Source organism: Netta rufina (assembly GCF_964035555.1).
Source record: "Netta rufina genome assembly, chromosome: 15".
NCBI classification, from domain to species: domain Eukaryota; kingdom Metazoa; phylum Chordata; class Aves; order Anseriformes; family Anatidae; genus Netta; species Netta rufina.
In genome coordinates, this window is record NC_140138.1 from 10,380,576 (window position 1) to 10,400,317 (window position 19,742).

At 41.2% G+C, this 19,742-nt stretch overlaps 2 protein-coding genes across 4 annotated transcripts in view; one reads left to right on the forward strand and one right to left on the reverse strand.

The window, feature by feature from the left end:
* Positions 1–261: 261 nt before the first annotated feature.
* On the reverse strand, positions 262–4,156 carry PDZD9 (PDZ domain containing 9; the record flags this gene model as incomplete). The annotated part of the gene is made up of 4 exons (XM_084296165.1): positions 262–580; positions 1,710–1,905; positions 3,430–3,606; positions 4,045–4,156. 4 exons carry the CDS (start codon positions 4,154–4,156, stop codon positions 262–264), a joined length of 804 nt encoding a protein of 267 aa, XP_084152291.1.
* A 3,423-nt stretch (positions 4,157–7,579) lies between these two features.
* The window catches only part of MOSMO (modulator of smoothened), a 30,960-nt gene continuing 18,797 nt past the window's right edge, over positions 7,580–19,742 (forward strand). For all 3 annotated transcript variants that reach the window (XR_014618873.1, XM_084295681.1, XM_084295682.1), the window contains exon 1: positions 7,580–7,831. Coding sequence is in view for 2 of the 3 variants with exons in the window: in XM_084295681.1 (XP_084151807.1) it covers positions 7,726–7,831 (106 nt within the window). In the remaining variant the exon portion in view is untranslated. The remainder of the gene's footprint in view (positions 7,832–19,742) is intronic.

Sequence of the window (19,742 nt, forward strand, 5' to 3'; positions counted from 1 at the left end):
CTAGTTCCAGATGAATAGAGTTGCAGAGGTAGCAGTGTTTTGTAGTGTTGTGTCCACAACTAGCATTGACAGACACCTTTGAGAGGTGGGAGGGCACTGCTAAAACAGATCTGTATAGCTATCATATAATTTTAAATATGCTAGGACTTCTGTGTTTTTGGAAGTCTAGGCATGTATTAAAAAAAATACAACTTCTGAAGAAGTCAAAGTTTTGAAGTTTTATTCCAAAGCAAAGGCAAGTTCCTTCAGACAGGTTGTGTCTTATACAGAAGAGTGAGAAGAGGAACTGGTCTCACTGTTTTCCACAGTCCGATATGAAGGAGGTCCAACACCACTAGCATCAAACTCAGAATTGCACAGTGCGTCAAAATAATTATGAAGAACAATGTCACATCCACCGTCTCTCCCTTCTGTAAGTGTCTGGATTGTATCAGATACATGCCAACTCTTGTATATTGATGATAATTCACGAGTAAACTCAGAACAGGATGACTGGGAAGATGTATACCGAAAAGTTTCCAAGTCTGTATCATCATCACTACTGGTCCCAATGTCTTCATCCTCAGTGTCTTCACTTGTGCTGAAAGGATACAATGTGGAATTACTCAGATGTAGTAATTCCCTTAGTCATTTAGTTACCTTGCCTAATCATGGAGGTTTTTTTTTGTTTTTTTTTTTTTTTTCTTGCAAATAAAAAAGACTCCATGACTCCAAAAAAGACTCCAAAAGACTTTTTTTTTTTTTTTTTTTTTTTTGTTCCAGAGACAAATTCATTAGTTCTGTAGATGCTCTAATACCAAAGTAATACTATTGTCCATTACCGTTTGCACAGTGTTTCTTTTGGACTCTGGCTAAGCTGTCATTTGGTCAAAAAAGAAAGCTATCCTTTTCCTGCTCTTTTGGAATAGTAAATGCTTTGATTTATTTAAACATAAGCCTAGAGGTTTAATCTTTTAGAAACCCTTTTGCTGCATGAGCTTCCTCTCTGTCTCATTGTTAGGCTGTTCCAGCCTAATTATCTGTTTTTCATACTTATGTTCCTTTCCTTATCTCTGAGGTTTTCTATTGTAACTTTGTGCCTCAGGAAAACTTGTAACTGCCATGTATCCTATCTAGATTAATTACACTTGCTATATGAACCACCTTTAGGATTGCGAGCAATACAGTTTTAAAAGCTGCTGTATTTATGTAGTGGTTCTCCCAAGATAGGTGCTTTTCCCCTCACAGTGAATTTAATGTTATTTGCTGCTGTCAGTAGTTTGAGTTATTAAGAAACAGTTTAGCTTTTAACATGGTTCTAGCAAGACCTCCATCTTGAGATCATTGGTTACTTGTAAGCATCTACATCCTTGGCTATTACGGAATCACAGAATTTCTAGGTTGGAAGAGACCTCAAGATCATCGAGTCCAACCTCTGACCTAACGCTAACAGTCCCCTCATGGACTTCAGGGGAATTATTGGCAACCAGAATTTTTATGGTTTCTATGGAGAAAAGGACATGTCTAAAATAATATGTATTTTGACCCTGTCTTGAATGAAACTACAGAAGTAAACATCTCTCTTGGTATTTGATATTTCAAATTACAATTCTCCATGAGAGAAAGTAAAAATCTTTACAGACCCCTGAAATTAAAACGCTAATACTCTTTCTTGCTAGAATAATAAGCAAGGTATGAAATTCTAATTATGTACAACACTTGTTTCTTACTCTTCTGTCATCACAGGAAGCTTTACTTCAGGAATTAATTCAACTGCACTCTGCCAGTGTTGAGGTACTTCAATAAAATTTCTGTAAACCCTGATTTGTAGAGTAGTCCCTACAGGAATATTGCGCAGGATTTTCCGAAGCTCTTGCAGAGTACATCCTAAAACATCAGCATGTCCAATCTTTATTAGAACATCACCTGCCAAGGAAGAAAATTGACAGCAATCAGTTTTAAAGACTTTTTCAAGGGTTTTCTGTCCATATTACAAAATAGTCTTAATTGACATATTTTTACTTTTTTTAAAAGCGTGTTTAGCAGCTCCTCAACTGGATGCAACTTTACTTTTGCTTTCTTTTTTTAATGAAAGAAAAGTTCTTTAACAGCTCTGTCAAGAACTTTTTTACAACGCTAAGGAAAGCTGCAGTTGAGTTACATGCTTTGGGCTGTTTCTGAGTCAATGTACCATACTTTAGATTGCCTATTCAGCGTTACCTTGCATTTCTGTGGTATTTTATTAGGGAAGACAAAGGTACCATGGTGAATTCTCTGATCAGTAACATTACCTGTTGTGAAGAGGGGCAGTTATCGATAAACATGTATTGAACTGCAACAGAGCAACATAGGGGATTTAAATAAGCAGTAGAGCTGTCTGCTACCATAATAGGCAGATCAAGGAGCTTCTCTCCCTCTGCTCTCTTTTCTTTAACTATTTTTGGGTTACAAATGTCTGTATTTGAACCATATTTTCATTTACTTTTTCCATTAACTGCTACTCCTGCTCCATTATCATCACACTTTCTCTCCACTCTAGCTTGATGCAAGATACTGGTTCTACTGGGGCACACACAAGAATTTCTGGAACAAATACCAAGATATCAGATACCAAAAAAGCAACAGAAAACTTTTTACCAACAGTGGTATGTAAGTTCTCAGCTTCACTTAATCAGAAAGGTAAATCATGTGAGTTACTTGTTTCAAAATACATAGCCGTAAATGTCCATATATTTTAAAACATCTCCAAGAAACTACTGAAATAATCTATTAAACACCAGAATTCTGATTTTCTGCCCATACTATGCTGATACCTTTGATTTGCCACAGCAGTGTTATCTCTGAATTGCAGACATAAGATAGTTTTGCCTCTGCTTCAGCATCTATAGTCTGATACACTACCTATCTTTTCAGTTCACCTCTCAGTTTTGTGCTAAATAATATCCTTCAGTGGCCACTAAAAATTTGTGTTGGGATAACCTCTTGCAGCATGAAGGTATTCTGAGGAAGCACCTATACTAAGCAGCCCTCAGGAAGTTTTGCATTACTTGTAGAATGAAATTATTTGAACAACAATGCACTGAACAAAGAAAGAAATTATTAAAGTTTCATTGCTATATAACGGTAACAGGCAAACTATTTTTGAACAAACCTGCTGATGAATAGGAAATCTGTTTTATCTGCAGAATAATATAAAGATTTAAACCTTGATCTGATTATGAAATAGTCATCTTTATCAGCTATTTTAAGATCACAGGTATTCCATTATGGTGACGTGTTGGCACTGAGCTTTATACAGTTTATGCTAGTTTCTTTGCTCTGTATTTTTAAATTGAGTTTCTTTTGATCTATGTAAGTCTAGATAAATCAGAGACAGGCCTGAAGCACAAATGCAGAATGGCAATATTTTTAATGCTGTTAAATTTGAATATTACTGTTCGGTTGGTTTACCTGGTTTCAGCTTTCCATCTTTAGCTGCAGAGCTTTTCTCAACAAGGCACATTATCTGGAGGTATGGTCCATTCTGTATGATTATAAGACCTAATCCTTGTTTGCCCGTCCTAATATTTGCCCTTAATTCTGTACTCCGTCTGTGCTGAGTAATGTTTCCCAGTGCTGGTGATTGTCCTTTGAAAAGTGAGGGGAAAATTTGAATAGTTTAAACTGTGATATCGTTATTCAATAAAATGTTTAAGGAGACATTTAGCAGAAGCTGCACCTGTTCTTGATTGTCTAAACAGTTAAGTCCCTCATCCTTAACTGCTTCTCTTAGAAGCATTGCCTGCTGAGTAGCTGACAAAAAGCTATAATGACAACACTCAAAAAAGTCAGTTTATTCCATACACTATCTCTCTGCAAATAAATATCTTGAAAGTATTTTTTATTTAGAAACTTATTTCTTAAAAGTCACACATTTTTGACAAGAAAAAAAATCTAATACTTTTCTTACTTAAATATTCATTACAAAGGCTAATATATTCAGAGAAAGTAGAGAACAGGGTACAGAATAACAGAGCAGAGGAGCTGTCAGCTGTTAAGAATTTGAAGAAAGGATTGACTTCTTACCAAAAATGGAATTTTTCGTATCAATATTTACGGAGGAGATTGATTTCTGAATTTCCAGCAGATTGGTTTCACACCCTACTGCCAACGTGAGAGCAGCAACTGCAATTGCCATATTTAGCACCTGCAAAAATAAAATACTCTTGAGCATCCACTATCCGTTAAAATGCATAATACGGGTAATACAATATAAACAACATTATCCTAGCATCTCCACCAAGAAATATAATAGAGTAATAAACTACATTCTCTCAAGCCTGTTCTCCTCATCAATAACAAGGAAAAGTTAAGACTTACACACAAATGCTTGAGATTCCTAAAATAAGTCATCTTCTGTTAAAAATTAGTTATAAAATACTCCGTTTTAAGTAATCTCTAAATATTACTTCTTACGGTAATAACTTGAACTGCTGGAGATGTCTGTCTCCAGCTGTCTGAAATCACTTAATGAAAATTCCCACTATTTTTCTCTTTTGTAAAATATGGAACCTTCATCGCCTTTCCAGTGTCTTCTGTAAATCTTTGGATCAGGCTCTAATTGACAGCATCGAATATATGAAATTAGGATTAAAAGTATAGTAATGTGAATGTGTGATTTGTCAGTTTGGCTGCTGAACAGAAAAACAGAGAAGGAAGCAGAAACAGTTCAAATTTTCTTTTCCTTCCCCATGACAAATGCAGGATTTTTGTTGTTGATGAGCAGAGTACTACATCTGATTTGAATGAAGTATTTAATTTTCACGGCTGCTTAAGAAAAGCAAAGGAACAGTGACACTGGAACACAGTCTCAAAATTCTGAGATGTCAGATGTCTGGCCTAATACTCTTTCACCAGCTCAGGAATTTATGTAAAGTGGCGCAGTATTAATGGAAGGGATTTAAGCCTTTCCCAGGGTGTTCTTGCTCTCTTCAATAAATGTGTTTCAGTCTCCTTCAGCCAGAAGGGGGAACTGAATGCTCATTTCCTGCTTCCAGGATGAGTACTTAACTCCTAGGCCAATGAAGGTAAACAGATGATATTAGGATGCAGGGCTGCTTTATATCAATTTCTATCCACAACTTTTCAGCAAATTCTATTAAAGTTCTTGAAGAGTTGTAGGTCTGCAAACGATCACCACTGGGTAAAAAAAATGCTAGTAACAAATCCAGGTAACTCTAATATGAAGCCAGAATCCTGATTTTAAGTTTATTTTCATGTAAGTTATCTTGCTGGGCATAATAGTTTTAAAGCCATAAAAGCTGTGTCTAATTCAAAGCCCACAAAACATTTAAAGACAAGGCTGTGAATTCACTTTCAGACTTTTCTTCCTTTAACCATACACAGTATCAGTCTACTTAGTCTCTATGGGAATTATCTGGATTTAGTCATTGTTCTGTCACAGAATTTACATTACAGTTCCCCTAACATTGTACTGATTTTCTTCAAGGTCATCCTTAAATTCTGCAGTTTCTGCAGGCAGTAGCACAGGATCTTATCCAGCCCTCTTCTGCTGAAGAGTTTTCATTTCCTTTTGTCATTTGCCTATGATTCCACTTCAAATACTCAACCTCAAGAGCAGGAATATCTCTTGATACTATGAAAATGTGGGGCAACGGGACTCTGTGAAGGAGATAAACTGATAGAAGGACTGCTAGGAGGACTGACAGAAGATTCAGACAACTGAAATTTAGGACTGGAAGAACAGTATCAAGGCAGGATTAAGGAGTTGGAAATGAAGAGGAAAAAGAAACAGAGAGAGATTGAAACATCCTTAGTTTCATCCCCACCTGTAGCCCAAGACTGTTTATGTTCTATTGAATCCAGGCAGAGATGTTTCTATGCAGTCGAAGTCACTGGGCAGGCATGTCTTCGGTGAGCCTCTTGGAAATGCACTATGCCTCCATGATGACCTGTAGAGGAAAAGTGTACCGGCAGACAAGGAGGCCACCACAACGCCCACTAACTGCTCAGAATGCTGGGGCGGGCAGATTCCAAGCCCCCTGCAATGGGTGAGCAGGAGTCTGCTGGCCAGAGACGCAAGCACAGGGACATGTGGCATGAGCCAAGGATGTGGCTGCACCCAGGGGGCTGCTGCAGTCTGGAGGAGTTACTCAAGAGTTACTCAAGGCAACTTAGGTTGCCTGTCTGTCACTATCTCAACCCTGCACGGGGCCTCAAGACTTCCCAGAGAATCTGTGTACTTCACACAGCATCCTTTGGCATGTGTTTGCCTCTGAATACACCTGAGAAAAATTAAGTAACTGACCACACAGTCTGCAAGGTATGAAGACTGTATTCTGTCACTATTTCTGACTTCAGATTTGTGTGTCAGAAGCCAGTGAAATAAATCATCCTTTTCTGTGTCCTCTCTACCCCTCCTTCCTTTACTCCCTTTGCCGTGAAGCTGAGTTATTTAATGATAAACTAATTTTGAGGCAGACTTTTACATAATGCTTGCACTGAAATTATTTAAACACCATTTAAAGCTGGTTTAACTAAAGGATAGTTACAGATGATTCTTGGAAATAACTTCTTTTCAAGACTGCTGGATTCCCATTGTTAGTGCAATGTGATTTTAAAGTATTCTAAACGAAATCTCAGTTCTCCCTCTTCTGCCACACACCAATTGTTCCCTGTTAGAAGGAAACAATTTCAGCTGTTTTTCATCAAAAGCCCTATTATGTTCTCCACCCTTATGAAAATCTGTCAAGGCTAGGAGAATAAATACAAGTATTGTTCTCCAAATAGTAAGGCTCACTGATTGCTGTTGAACACTTTAAGTTTACTTTCCTAACATCTCCTTTTTGTTGGTACAGCGTTCCGTCTGCATTAGAGACAAAAACAAACAGCACAGTTGCCTGCTTGGCTTCTGGGTCAGTTCAGACTTTCGTATACGTCCAGTTCCACTCCTCTGTACGAACAGGTGGGTGTTTGCTGCTGGCAGGAGAAAACATTACTGCAATCAGGTATTTTATAAGCACCTGTGGATGTGGGGGCTGTCTGATAAATGCCCATTGTTTCATATTGCCATGCCACTCAGAATACCAACCAGGCAGTCACTGTGACCGAAGCTGGGCTGCCTCCCCACCTTTGGGGCATCCTTTATTGCCTCCAAGCATTTCCCTCTCCGGTATGGGTTAACCCACAGAGAAGCCTGTCATGAAAAGCTGAGGTATTTAAACGAGTTCTGGACAAGATTAGTTAGTTCTTTTTCCTCAACCCAGTACAGGGACAGCAATTTCAGCTCGGGGCAGGAAAAAGGACGGGCTGAAAAGTGAAAAACAAACTGGTGGGGACTGGAGAGCGTCGGGCGGAATTGGGGCGCCTCAGGACACGACCCCCTCAGGGGGTGGGCCGCGCCTCAGGCAGCTGCCCGGGGCAGACCACGCCCACCCCCGAGGCCACGCCCCTCCCCGATCGCCGCTCCCGGTATGGCCGCGGCAGGCCCCGCCCCCATGCGAAGCCCCGCCTCCCCGGTGAGCCCCGCCCGGCCCGGCGCGGCCCGAAGGCGGGGGGGGTTCCCTTCCGGAGCAGCCGCCCGCCCCCCCCCCCCGCCCGCCGGGTTCGCTTCCGGCTCGGCCCGGGGGCCCCGTTCGTGGCGCCGCAGCCGCGGGGAGCGCGGGGCCGATGGAGCCGCGGCTGTGAGGCGCCCCCGGCCCGGGCCCGCTGCGGGGGGGAGCCGGGCGGAGCCGGGAGCCGCCGGAGATGGACAAACTGACCATCATCTCAGGATGCCTCTTCCTGGCCGCCGACATCTTCGCCATCGCCAGCCTGGCCAACCCCGACTGGATCAACACCGGGGAGTCCGCGGGTGAGGGGGCGCCGGGGGCTGGGGGCTGCCGGTGCCCGGTCCTCTGGGAGCGGCGGGTCGGGTCCTGCCGCCGTGCCCGGTGCGGGGAGGCGCAAACCCCGCGCAGGACGTGCCGTGCCGGCTGGCTTCTGCCAGCTTCTGAGCCTGCAGCTCGCCCGGCGTTAGTTTGGAGCTCGGCGTTGCGCTCCCTGAAGAGCGGGGCTCTGCTCGTCCTGCTGGTGGCTGCCAGCAGCGCAGCCCGCGGGGAGGGCACGCGTGGTGCCGGAGGGGAGCCGCTCCTGGCCGTCCTGCCCGCGAGGAGCCCGGTGCCCTCGTCAGGGAGGCAAAGCAGGCTGGTGTGCTGCACGTCAAGCTGGCTTTACGCTTCTGATCTCCAGGCAAACCGCAGGTGAAGGGAAAAAGGGTGCTGGGGTAAAGCTCTCTGTGGTAAATTCTTACAGAGGGCTTTAGAGACTTTCTCCCTCCGTCTTGCATCTTGCCTGATGTTTGTTGTCCATGAGGGGACGGAGCTGTTTTCAGTGGGGTTGTATTGCCTTTCTTCTGATGAAGTAGCATATTTAAAACGTTGGCAGCTAGAGACAGGTGACTGGGCATTCCCTCTGACCAGGCGTTCTTCATCTTTGTGACTTGCTTGACCAGCTTCTAGTTGCCTAGGACAGAACCTGGCTTTCCCTGCCTGGTCTGGAGAAGAGGAACGAGTCCCTTCCCTTCCCAAAGTTCGGCATTCAGGATCTCCCTAGATGCTTTCACTCCTCCCTATACCTAATTCTGGTGATCTTTCTGCCTATGGCTACATAAAGTAGTTGGTTCTTTCCTCTTACAGGTCCACCTAGCAGCAGTGCTGCAGCAAGGAGCCCTTCCTTAGGGGCCTAAAGTCAAATAAAATAATCATCATTTGAAATGTTTAAATACATCTGTCTTAAGTCATTCCTCTTGTTGATAGACCCTATGCAGTGTTGAAAATGTTGGATTCTCTCGGCCTGTACAGAAGTGAGATAATAAAAACTGTTTTGAAGGAATTGCTCATGGGGAGGAGAAAAAAGGTCTTTGGGGAGCTAAGTACAGGCCACTTATATATTTGTTAAAGAAAACTGTTTAATATCTACTCATAAAACAAAAATAGCTTCTTGATGTATTGTTCCCAGAAATCACTAATTCTGAGTCACTTGATGGATGATTACTTGAGAATCATGTGCCATTCCTATCCCATACTGCTTTTAGGGGTACAAAGAAGTTTTGGTTTTAATTAAGCTGGCAAACACAAAATCAGTAGGGATTTTTTTGAAGCACTTGACTTTTTAAATCATGTTTTGATGGACCTAAGACTGGCTCTTTTGATGTGTTTTGAAGCCAAACAAGCTGATGGCTTTTAAAAGTCACAGAGGAGAGCTAGCTGTCATATGACTGCTTCCTTAATGACCATTTTGTAGATTTTTATTGATGTGGGATTTGATGCCCTCTATCATGAGACTGCAGGTTAAAAGCAATGTAAATGTTTATTCCTGGTACTTAGAGCTTTGCAAATGAGCCTTCTGCCCAAACGGCAAAGCAAGGAAGTGCAGGGATGCCCATTGAATCAAGGACTTCCTGTAGTAAACACTGTAGTATTGATTTACGAGGGGAATGTTTCTGAGTGCCATTCAGTAGCCAGAGGCTGCTGTGAAGGAGGGCCCAGGAAGACGCTGCCCTGACCGTAAACCCTGTCGCAGCTGCTAGCGAGATCCAGGGACACTTAGCAGAATACCACACTTGAACTGCATTCAGTCCCTCCGACTTCCATCCGTACAGCTAAGTACTGTTTTGAAGCGTTGTGCTCTCAGCTGGTGAAAGAAACTATTTCTTTACTTAACCTCTGTATCCCTGGGTTCATCTCCTACGGGAATAATTCTAGAGTCTGCTTCTACAAGTCAGCCTAGTGCCAAGGAGAAAGGAGAGTAATGCTGTCCTCGGAGTTCTGAAAGGCAGCGTGAAGCAGCCTGGGCTGCTCGGTACTGCAGCTCTTTGAGTGTTGCATGTAGCAGAGGTCTGGCAAATCCGGGCTGACAGCACTGCATCAGCTCGTTTGGAGCTGTTTACAGCCATTAAGATTGGAAACCTGGGCTTATGTCTCAGGTTAAAAAAAAAAAAAAAAAAAAAAAAACCTACTCTGATTCAAATGCTAAACAGCATGTACATCTTACTCCAGTGGAAATACTGATTTTCTGCTTTAATACTTTTATGGTAAATCTAGATTAAGTATTTTGTTTTAAGGAGCCTATGTTATGCAGAGACCAGGGCTGATTTGTCTCCTAAATCTTACTCTTAAGAAAAAGCTTTGTAGTCAGTTGAAAAATGTTATCTGTATAAATTCCTCTCCAGTGTTGTAATTATGAGGATTGAGTACAAGTGAGAGCACTGAAGGTTTCAGATGCTTATCTGTCGTTAGGCCAGAGAGGAAATACACCTTCCTGGATGTGTGTCCAAGCCTTCATTTGGTGCTCTTTCTCTATGTATTTTTGAAAGACTTGTTCCTTCACGTGGCTTCAAGTATGTCTTTAAGATTGTAAAGGAAAGATGGAAATGAAATTTCAGAGTTCTCAGTGAGGTTTAGCACAGGCACAGAGTACTGACAACTCCCATGTGGAAACCTCGGTCTTCTTGCACAGGCATCCTTTTCTTTCTGACCTGATGCTCTGTGCAAGAAGTAAGGGCAGAGTTGGCTTTAAGTTAAGTCAGTGCCAAAACTCCCACTGATTTCAGTAGTAATTAATTTTGCTCTTGTATCTGTATACTTCAGCAATGAATTTCAAAAGCTGATAGTTTTATCTCCATATGTTCCCTTTTTGTGTGGGATGCTCTTTAATGATTTTGATATTTTGCCTTCAGTAGGGGAGGAAGGGGGATACAAGTTATTCTAGCATCAGCACTTGATCCCTTTATAGGTAAAAGGATATGAATAGCACGTATGGTTCAAGTTAGACATGTTAAAAGCTGTACATGTGGGGGGTTGATTTGAAATGCTTTTAAAATAGATCAAATAATTTGAAGGAATTTAATCAAACAAAATCCTCCTTCAGAAAGTTAAGCTATCCATTTGTTTATGTGACTTAGTCATCCCTTTCTGTGTAGCGTGATTGTGCATTTGATTCCAATTTATAGTACAAAATGTACCTTTGCTGTAGCAGTCATTAAATAAAACAGTGTCAGAATTTAAGGGTGCTAAATTCTGGTGGATGCTTCTAAAGCAAATACTTAAGTCCTGTAGTTTTCTGTAGCATGCTGGGTGGTAACAGTATGACAGTAAGTTGTGGCTTTCACTTGTCTCTGTTTCATTTACAAATGCTGACTTTCTGTGTATCTTCCAAAAATGTTCTGTGTAACTCTTGGTTTTGAATACTCGGTTGCGGTGTTATTTGTGAGGTATGAATCCAGAGTCAGCGGCATCCACGGAGCAAGCTATGCCCAATGGAAACTCCGCAGTTAATGAGGCATTAACTCGCTCCTCTTGTGCAGTAAGTGCTCTAACCCCATGTAGGAGATGATTGCCGTTCAGTGTTATTACACCACTTTTGATACCTCCTCCTGAGGAATTTCTCCCCACACTTCAAACAGTTGCTTTGTTGGGATCAGCTTATGAGGTATTGCAGGTGATATGACCTGGCAGTGATTTTCAGCTCCTGCTGGGCTTCAGATCAAACTGCTATGGAAATGTTTTTTCTCTAATTGGAGCTCTGGCTATGCATGAAACAAGCCCAAGGCCACATGAAGGTACTTGAGTCAACCGGTATTGCTAAATAAAGCATCAACAACTTAAAAAGGGTACAAACTTGAGTTCCAGCTGGTATCATTGTTCTAACAGCAGTTGTCTGCTGGAAAATGTAGCGATAAGATATTTAAAAATCAGTATGGCCCTTCAGGGTCTGTGCTGAGAACCTGGTAATGTGTCGTGCTGCTCTGTGGAGGAACTGTACCACAGAGCAATTACTGTGGTATGTGCTGAAGTAGATACTGCTTTGTTTTCTTTGATTTATGTGTAACTGACTTCTCAGAAGGGTTGTGGTGATCATCTGTTAAATACCTTGCAATATACTCAAGCCACAACATGCTTGTCCCATCTCTTAACAGAAAATGATGTGGCGTGATAGGACGTAATTCCTTGAAATGCCTTTTTTCTGATTCTTTTGCACTATACCACGCAGTCACTGTGACAAGTTATTTGCCCTTCACTGACTTGTTTGGAATGTGTACTGCAAATATGGAAGAATGCTCTGATGATACAGAGAATGAAGAGTTACATGCTGTCATGGCTTAGAAATAGGCAACTACTAAAAAGCAATCTGCAAAGCCGTTGTGAACATCAGAGGTGTTTGAAGTCAGGTTCTGGAATATAATTTCCAATAATACACTTGCCTTTAGGTGTCCCAGGCGTTAGTGCAGGAGGCAGAGGCGGAGAGGTGGTGCTCTGTGGTACGTTTCTGATCTGGGCAGCGAGGGAATCAGGACCTGCCATAAGATGTAGGCACTGCTACCAGTGCTTGCGGTTTAGCGATGCTGCCAGTGCCTCTAAAAACCACAAACAAAACCGAATAAGAACTGGTAAGGCCTGGTAAAGAATGTAGAAACCAAATGGTCTGAAGACAAGAGCAGCCTGATAGTAGATGTGCCTCCGCTGGGAGTGCGGTGCTGTCCTTAACATTTCCATTCCATGTCTCTAGATGTTTTTCAAGTGGATGTAAAAATCTGACAAAGCAGAGGGCTTGAATTGTGTTTGGGTTCTGCAACTGACCAGGCCTTAGGGCACGAGAAAAATTAATAGCAAGGCATTGTTGTAATGAATTAATGTTGTGCTTGCTCAACATTTAAACATATGGAACTGTTTTATGTGTAGGAAGAATCTCCTGAAAGAGAGCTGTGTCAGCCTGGTTATTTGAGCTTGCCAGGGCCGGGATGAAGAGATCTGGTTGGTTTTGTCCATGGAGGAACTGATGTTTTACATTTGCATTTTAACAAATACAAATTAACTCTGTCTGTTAGGTGAATGTTCTGTTTTCTCTGTAGTGTCTGAACATACAAAACCGTTAGTTTGTGTGTCACCAAATCCTGTGGAATTCCTCTAGTGCTGAAAAAAACATAATTTGTGGAGTGCAGATCTGGGAGCCAATAATGTGTATTTTCCTTTCAAATCTAGCAGCTGGCATGACTGACTTTGGATGTTGGAAAGTTGTCGTGGTAGTGCTGCAATTCTTTCCTCAGTAAAACTGAGGTGGTATTCTTTATCTCAGAAATGCCTGTGAGCACTATCAGCAAAGCTTTGACTCTTTTTGTACCACAAAATAAGGATTTAAAACTGTTTGAAATCTGAAAAATGGAATCCTGTTAAAGACTTAGGCTTATTAAAAACATTTGTATCATTTAGTTCCCAGCCAGCACTTAGATGCGAGTAGCATTATGTAAACTCAATTTGTACTTCTGCCAAAGCAAAGAAGATCAGTAGGTCAAACTTCTAAGCCTGACCTACATTTTTTAATACGTATCTCACAAGCTCAACTTTTTCCATTCTCTTTTTTTAATTGTCTTGAAACGAACTAGAGAGAACTAACTTTTCTTGCCTGCTGTAGTATGGTATTTAGGATCTACACCTTATGCAGGAGTTCTTCTCCACCTGGATCTAGTATCCTTTTCCAGAATTTGTTGACATCTGCATATTTCAGAGAAAAATGTAACCAGAATAATTCATGGATAAGGAAGAGTATTAACCTTTGTGGAGGTTAAATGCTGCTTTCTGCTTTAGAATTAAATAGAAAATGATATTTGTAGTATGGTGGAACAAATACGATATGGAGGCTGTTTTTAATTCTTGTACAAAGTAATATGGGAGTGGTAAATTATTATAAATTCATGGTTTATGAAACTTCAAATTTTAAAATAAATTTATTATTGCTTAATTAAAAGTTGTTATTGTAGTTTACAGTGCCTACAAATTTATTAATGGATATCATCTCTTTTTATTGGGAACTATATGTGGGGGAAAAAATTTCAATGGTAACTTTGCTGCAGTCCCCTGTTGTGTGCTCCAGCTGCCCTTCTCAATCTCACTTCTCTTCCCCAAGCCTCTGACTGATGGAGATATACACAGATCAGAAAAAAAAATGGAGATATGGCCAAGAAGAGGATCTGTGCAGGGTACGTGCCTGTTTTAAGGAGAGGGAAAACGTGCTAGAGCATTTGGGTGGCAAAACACTTAAATTTATCTAATTCTGTATGAATTGATATGGAAATAAGCTGTAGGTTAGAGCCTTTCTGAAGGTGAAGTTCTTGGCTTCTTCCTATTTTATTGCATTATATTTCCTATTTATGCATTATCGTGTTTGTATATGTTTTTTAAATCTTGTAAGTAGGATTGATAGCAAGAGGTTGGGCGTTCTCAGGTACCTTAGGGAGCGTAGTCTGATGGTTTGTCTGCCGGGCAAGCTAATCAAATATGAAGCACTAGCACACTGAAACACTAGTCAGAGGTTCAGAATTTCAGAGCATCTAGAGTTGCTTCCTCTCTTCGAGCAAGACATAGTCGATTATGTCTACATCCTTGGGATGAACTGAAATGTTCCCTTGTGTTGGCATCTAAAGCCTCCCAGGGAGCTACTGCAATATTAGAGGCCATCATTTCCTATCTGTGCAATGCTGTGTGATAAGCAACAGCTGGCTGCTACCCAGGAGCCTCACGGTAGGTGCAGTTCTGTGCTGGAGTTCCCAAAGCACTTTGGGATTATTAAGGATGACAGTTTCTCAAGGTGTAATGGCTAATAATCCACTTAAGTATAAATATTTTTCCAGTTGAATACATCTCACGTTATGCCTTGAACTTGACCACAAGCCATTCTTTGTGTGGATACTGGGGCATTACATTAGTAGGGTTGAGCTGTCTCTGAGCTAGGTGTTTCCAAAAAAAACTAATCACTTACGGTGTTCTTAGGCAGTAAAGTCAAGTTGTTTACCTTTGTAGTGCTCATCATTGAGTTGACTTCCCTGTTTATAGCTTTCTCATCCCTGTGTTTTCTGTTTTGTTGCTCTCCAGTCATTGCCCACGTTTTCTTCTTGCCTGGTTTCCTCTTCTCTTGCTGTGACTGCTTCCAGCTCTTGGCAGCCTGTGATACACAAGAAGTGTTGATTATTTTAAGAAAAAAAAAAATGCAGAAACTTCAGTGGAAGCACTTGTAATGGAAACCAAATAACCAGCGTGGCCTTCACTCCTGAGACGAAGCCAGTTCCCCTCCTGACAGTGTGTCAGAAGACCAGGGGTCTTTCATTCTCATCCATGACGCTGCAGGGCTCAGCTTTGTGCTTGGCTTAAACCAGTGGAGTGGCCATCGAGAAGTAGTGGCTTGTGGGAAGTGAACTGACAAAATCTGACATGCAAATTCAGTAAGAACTGAAAGATGTTTGTTTTCAAAATGGTGTTACACCAGCTGATGCTTACTGGCTATATCTACAGGTTGGAACCACAGTTATCCTCCTGGACTGCCATAAAGTTAGCTGTTCTGGTATGTCTTGGAAAGAAGCTGTTGCTGTTTTTGTGAAAATAAGCAGTGCCCTTTAACATGCAGGCTTCCTAAAAGAGGAAATCCAAGCTAGTTTTAAGTTTAACTTATTTCTAACCAATTTAATGCGTGCAGGAGCATGAGGCTTGCACGCTTGCAGTAAGATTTGTTCCTAAAGAATTTCTGAAAATCCTTCACAAGTAGCAAATAATGTTTTAGAGCAACAGAAGTGATACTACTGGAACATCGTACTGGATAGCTGGAACATCAATGATAATTTTAGTCTCCTACAAGGGATGATTTATAGATAGATAATCAGTAGGTTCTTCATAACCTTGCAGAACCTTGTGGCATAGGATTATACTTTAATGTTACAGCATAACTTAAAGTAATGTATGGATAGTCCCAAGAAACAGTGAGGCTTGAGAAGGGGAAAAATAGTACTGGGTGTCGTAAAAATATTATTTTATGAAAAAAGGAATAATCCCATTTTAGAAAGAGCCCCTCCAAAAAACTGGTCACCTTAGCAACTTTGTTAGAAAAACTAAGTGACATTCTTGTTTTTACAGATTTGTGCACGTCTGTTTCTTAATTTAATTACTGTTGATGACAAAGAGTAGACTTGGGGACACTGTTTACTTATGACACTAGCTATGGATCTGGATTTGAAGCTTGCCTGCTCTCCTACCGCTATCATCCTGCTCCCCAGTCATGTAATTTAGTTGTATTTTAGGGAGTAGTTACGAGATCAGAATAACAAAGAATGGGACAAGCTGGTTGTCTAGTGTTCCTCAGAACTGCTTTGCTGTGAGAACATCAAAACAATTGTTTTGAGTCTAGGTTATTTTTACGCTTTTCTAACTGATGGCACACATGTTAATGTTATTTAGATATTTAAATGGAATGGTTTGCTTTCTGCAGTAATAATCTTTGTAAACATCTGAAGTGAGGTGGACTTTGATCTCCTTGATAGGCACAGCAAATGTACAAGGGGGAACAATTTTATCTGTAACTTTGTCAGTGTGAGCTTAATGTGTCAAACATGCAGCCTTTAATTGTGACATCCTTATTCCAAATGCAAGTGAAAACAATGGAAATAAGAGGTTGTCATGGACCTCAAGCTTCCTGAAAGCTGACTTTTGTACAGAAAGCAACTTGTTTGATTTGCAAATATTTTTTTAGCTTGCATCCCCAAAGCTTTTACTGTTCTGTTCAGTCTTCACAGAATCACAGAATTTCTAGGTTGGAAGAGACCTCAAGGTCATCGAGTCCAACCTCCAACCTAACGCTAACAGCCCTCCACTAAACCATATCCCTAAGCTCTACATCTAAACGTCTTTTGAAGACTTCCAGGGATGGTGACTCCACCACTTCCCTGGGCAGCCTGTTCCAATGTCTAACAACCCTTTCAGTGAAGAAGTTCTTCCTAACATCTAACCTAAAACTCCCCTGTCTTCTCTGTACAGAATAGAAATATTCTAAATTGCAGCATTTAGAGCTACCTTTTTCATTTTTTCCAAAGCACACATAGCAACCAAATTTATTCCCATAGTCTGTGGTAGTGGAAGCATCAGCTCCAAAATTGCCACAGTGGAGGAATCTGATCGCTGTTCTTACACAGGAGAAAATGCACTGCAGCTTCTGCGCCTGTTAATACAAGGAGCTGTAGGCGTAGCATGCTGTGGGGGAAGAGAAGCCACAAGGGTGAAGGAAAACCTTTTTTTCCTTAGGTTGAATTCGATTCTGAAACTAATCACGCACCTAAATTCATATGTTAATGATGTAGTTCTTCACTGCAAAAACTCAGGTGGGAAGAAGCATGTTTCACTTTGTTTTTTAAACCCACACTTGTTACATGGTTTTAAAACTGAATTGAGATTGTGCAGGAAACCTGGAAAGATCGATTGGCCAAGGATTTCTAATGTGGCCTCAAAATCTTCAGTGGAATACTATTGGATTATTCAGCAATTACAAAAAGCACCCTGAAGCTTAATACATGAAAAAATGTGAAATAGGGGTGAAAAGGGTGAAGTAGAGTAAAAGCTAGAAGCAGTAGCTGCTCTTTTACAAACAGAAGTCTGTTGACACATGCCCAATGTAATCTGAACTAAATGCTCTGTGTGTTTGGTAAGATGAAGTTAATGATAAAGATAGAGCATTTCTTGCCTGCTTTGAATCTAAAATTAGAGAGGCTTCTGTTTCAGAATGGCAGCGTAACAACTGTATAAACATATGTGAGCAGATAGGCTTTTTGGAGCACAATATAATATCTGATTGCTTTTTAAGAGTAGTCCCACTTGTTCAGAAGGGACTGAGCCCTGCTGTTCAGAGGCTCACATTTTATCTCAGTCAAGTGCAAGGTGAACTGTTCAGAAGTAGTCTGTCTTCTCTTATCCTATCCAAGAAAGTCTCCAGGCTCTTCCAGTCTATATTTGTAGATGATGATCTGTGATAAGGGAAATTGTTATCACCACACAGACAACACGCGCGAATTGCCTAAATAATCCAGCCTTAAATTCAGCAGGTTTCTAAAAACAAGGACTTCCCATAGGAAAATGGATAAAGAAAAACATAACTTATGGGATAAATCCTGCCTATGCTTCCTGCCTTCCTGTTCTCTACTGTTCTTAATGTTTCTGTTCTGATGGGAGCAATGAGGAAATGCCTAAATTTGAGAATTTTTACTACAAAATAAGCTTTTTTTTTTTATTTGCCAGAGAAGTTAAAGCTACCCTTTAAATTAGGAGTGCTTAAAATGTTTATCAGCTAGAAAACGGCTGGCTGTCCTTGAGGATAGATTGTATGGAGTTAAGCTGTGTGTCAGTCTGTCTTTCAGCACGAGGCTTTACTTATAGAGAATAAATTCTACATTGGAGATGTTCTTCATTGGACCTGTAACCTCTGAGGAGCAGACACCTAAAATTTGCAAATAAGTTTCAACACTTCTCTTTTCACCTTGCACTACGGGGAGGCTCGTCAGACCATGCAGGAGCCAGACCAGTGGGTGTTCTCAGAGCTTGTCTGACATGAGCTGAGATCAGCAGCAGCTATGGCTGACAGGAAAATGATCCTTTTTCCTCCCAGTTTTCACTTCTTAAAATGTGTGGTCTTGAGGGCAGGGCCAGAACTTGATTTTTCATCCTCCCCTTGGATGCCCTTGTCACAAGGCCAGTGAAATTGCTTTAGGTTGTGAACAGGAAGGTTGACAGATGTTCCTCCTTCTTGAATAAGGAAAGAGAGAACAATGGGGTGGTTTACTTGGTGTGATTTGGGGGTTGTGGTACATCTGGCCTGATCCACATGGACATCTCAGTCTGTGTAAGACACAAGGTCAGTGTAAGACACCAGTGTGGGAGGTGATCCCCTAGGAAGTGCTGACTGAGAATTCCTGTGCTGGCTGTGGTGCTGCCCCGTGGCTGTGGCCACTGCCTGCTGCTGGCTCTTCTGAGTGCTGGCCGGCCTCGGGGAGCCCCCAGCTCAGCTGCCTGCCCGCGCCGCTTCAGAGGGCTCTGAGGAGGCTGGGTAGGACTGCGAGGCGTGCTGGAGGAGAGGGATTGGGTTCCAGGCCAAATATAACGCTGTTCAAAAGCACACACGCTCATCAGATGCTAAACGGCAGAACAGCTGTAGGTGTCACAGCTTCTGGCTTTCTCCTGAACATATGGCATGAAACTAGCAGAGCTGACTGGGAAGAACACTTAAATATTGGCACTGCCTTTGATCTTTTTTTTTTTTTTTTTTTTTTTTTTTTGGCACAATTTTGTCAAATTTGAGTAGCTCTATTTTGGTTGGGGGAAGACTGAAAATAGCTATAGATTCATTTTATTTTTTTATTTTTAAGTTAAAACCTTAAGCTTTTTGTTGATTTGTTTTAAAACGAAGCAAGATCTTTTTGCCAGGCCCTTGCCACTTGAAAAACTAAAGATTCCAGTCCTCCCTGACAACACTGTCCTATTGTGCAAATGCTTATAGTGTCAGAAAACAACCAGAAGGATGCAACTTATTAGAGATCCTGTTTACCGACATTTAATTAATGCTGCATTCCGAAGTAGCAAAGAATACCTTTGGCGTGGGCAGATTTCTTGTCTCTGATATGTGAGAATGCACAGAGCTTTTGTTATGTCCTCAGGAGAGTTGTTCCTGTGTTGTTGCCTGAGGATAACTCTTTCAATGTGTGGTGGTCCATCTCGTTTTTGTTTTTTTCTTTTTTTTCTTTTTAAACTAAATAATAAAAAAATGCCTGGCACTGAAAGCCTTGTATGTTGGAATTCAGAAATAAACTTATGGCTTATTAGTCCAAATGTCTGCAATTTAAACACCACTTACAACTCCTATATCATAATGATTTTCATCTGCAGTAATAAACTTCTCTACTACTACTAAGTCATAAGGAT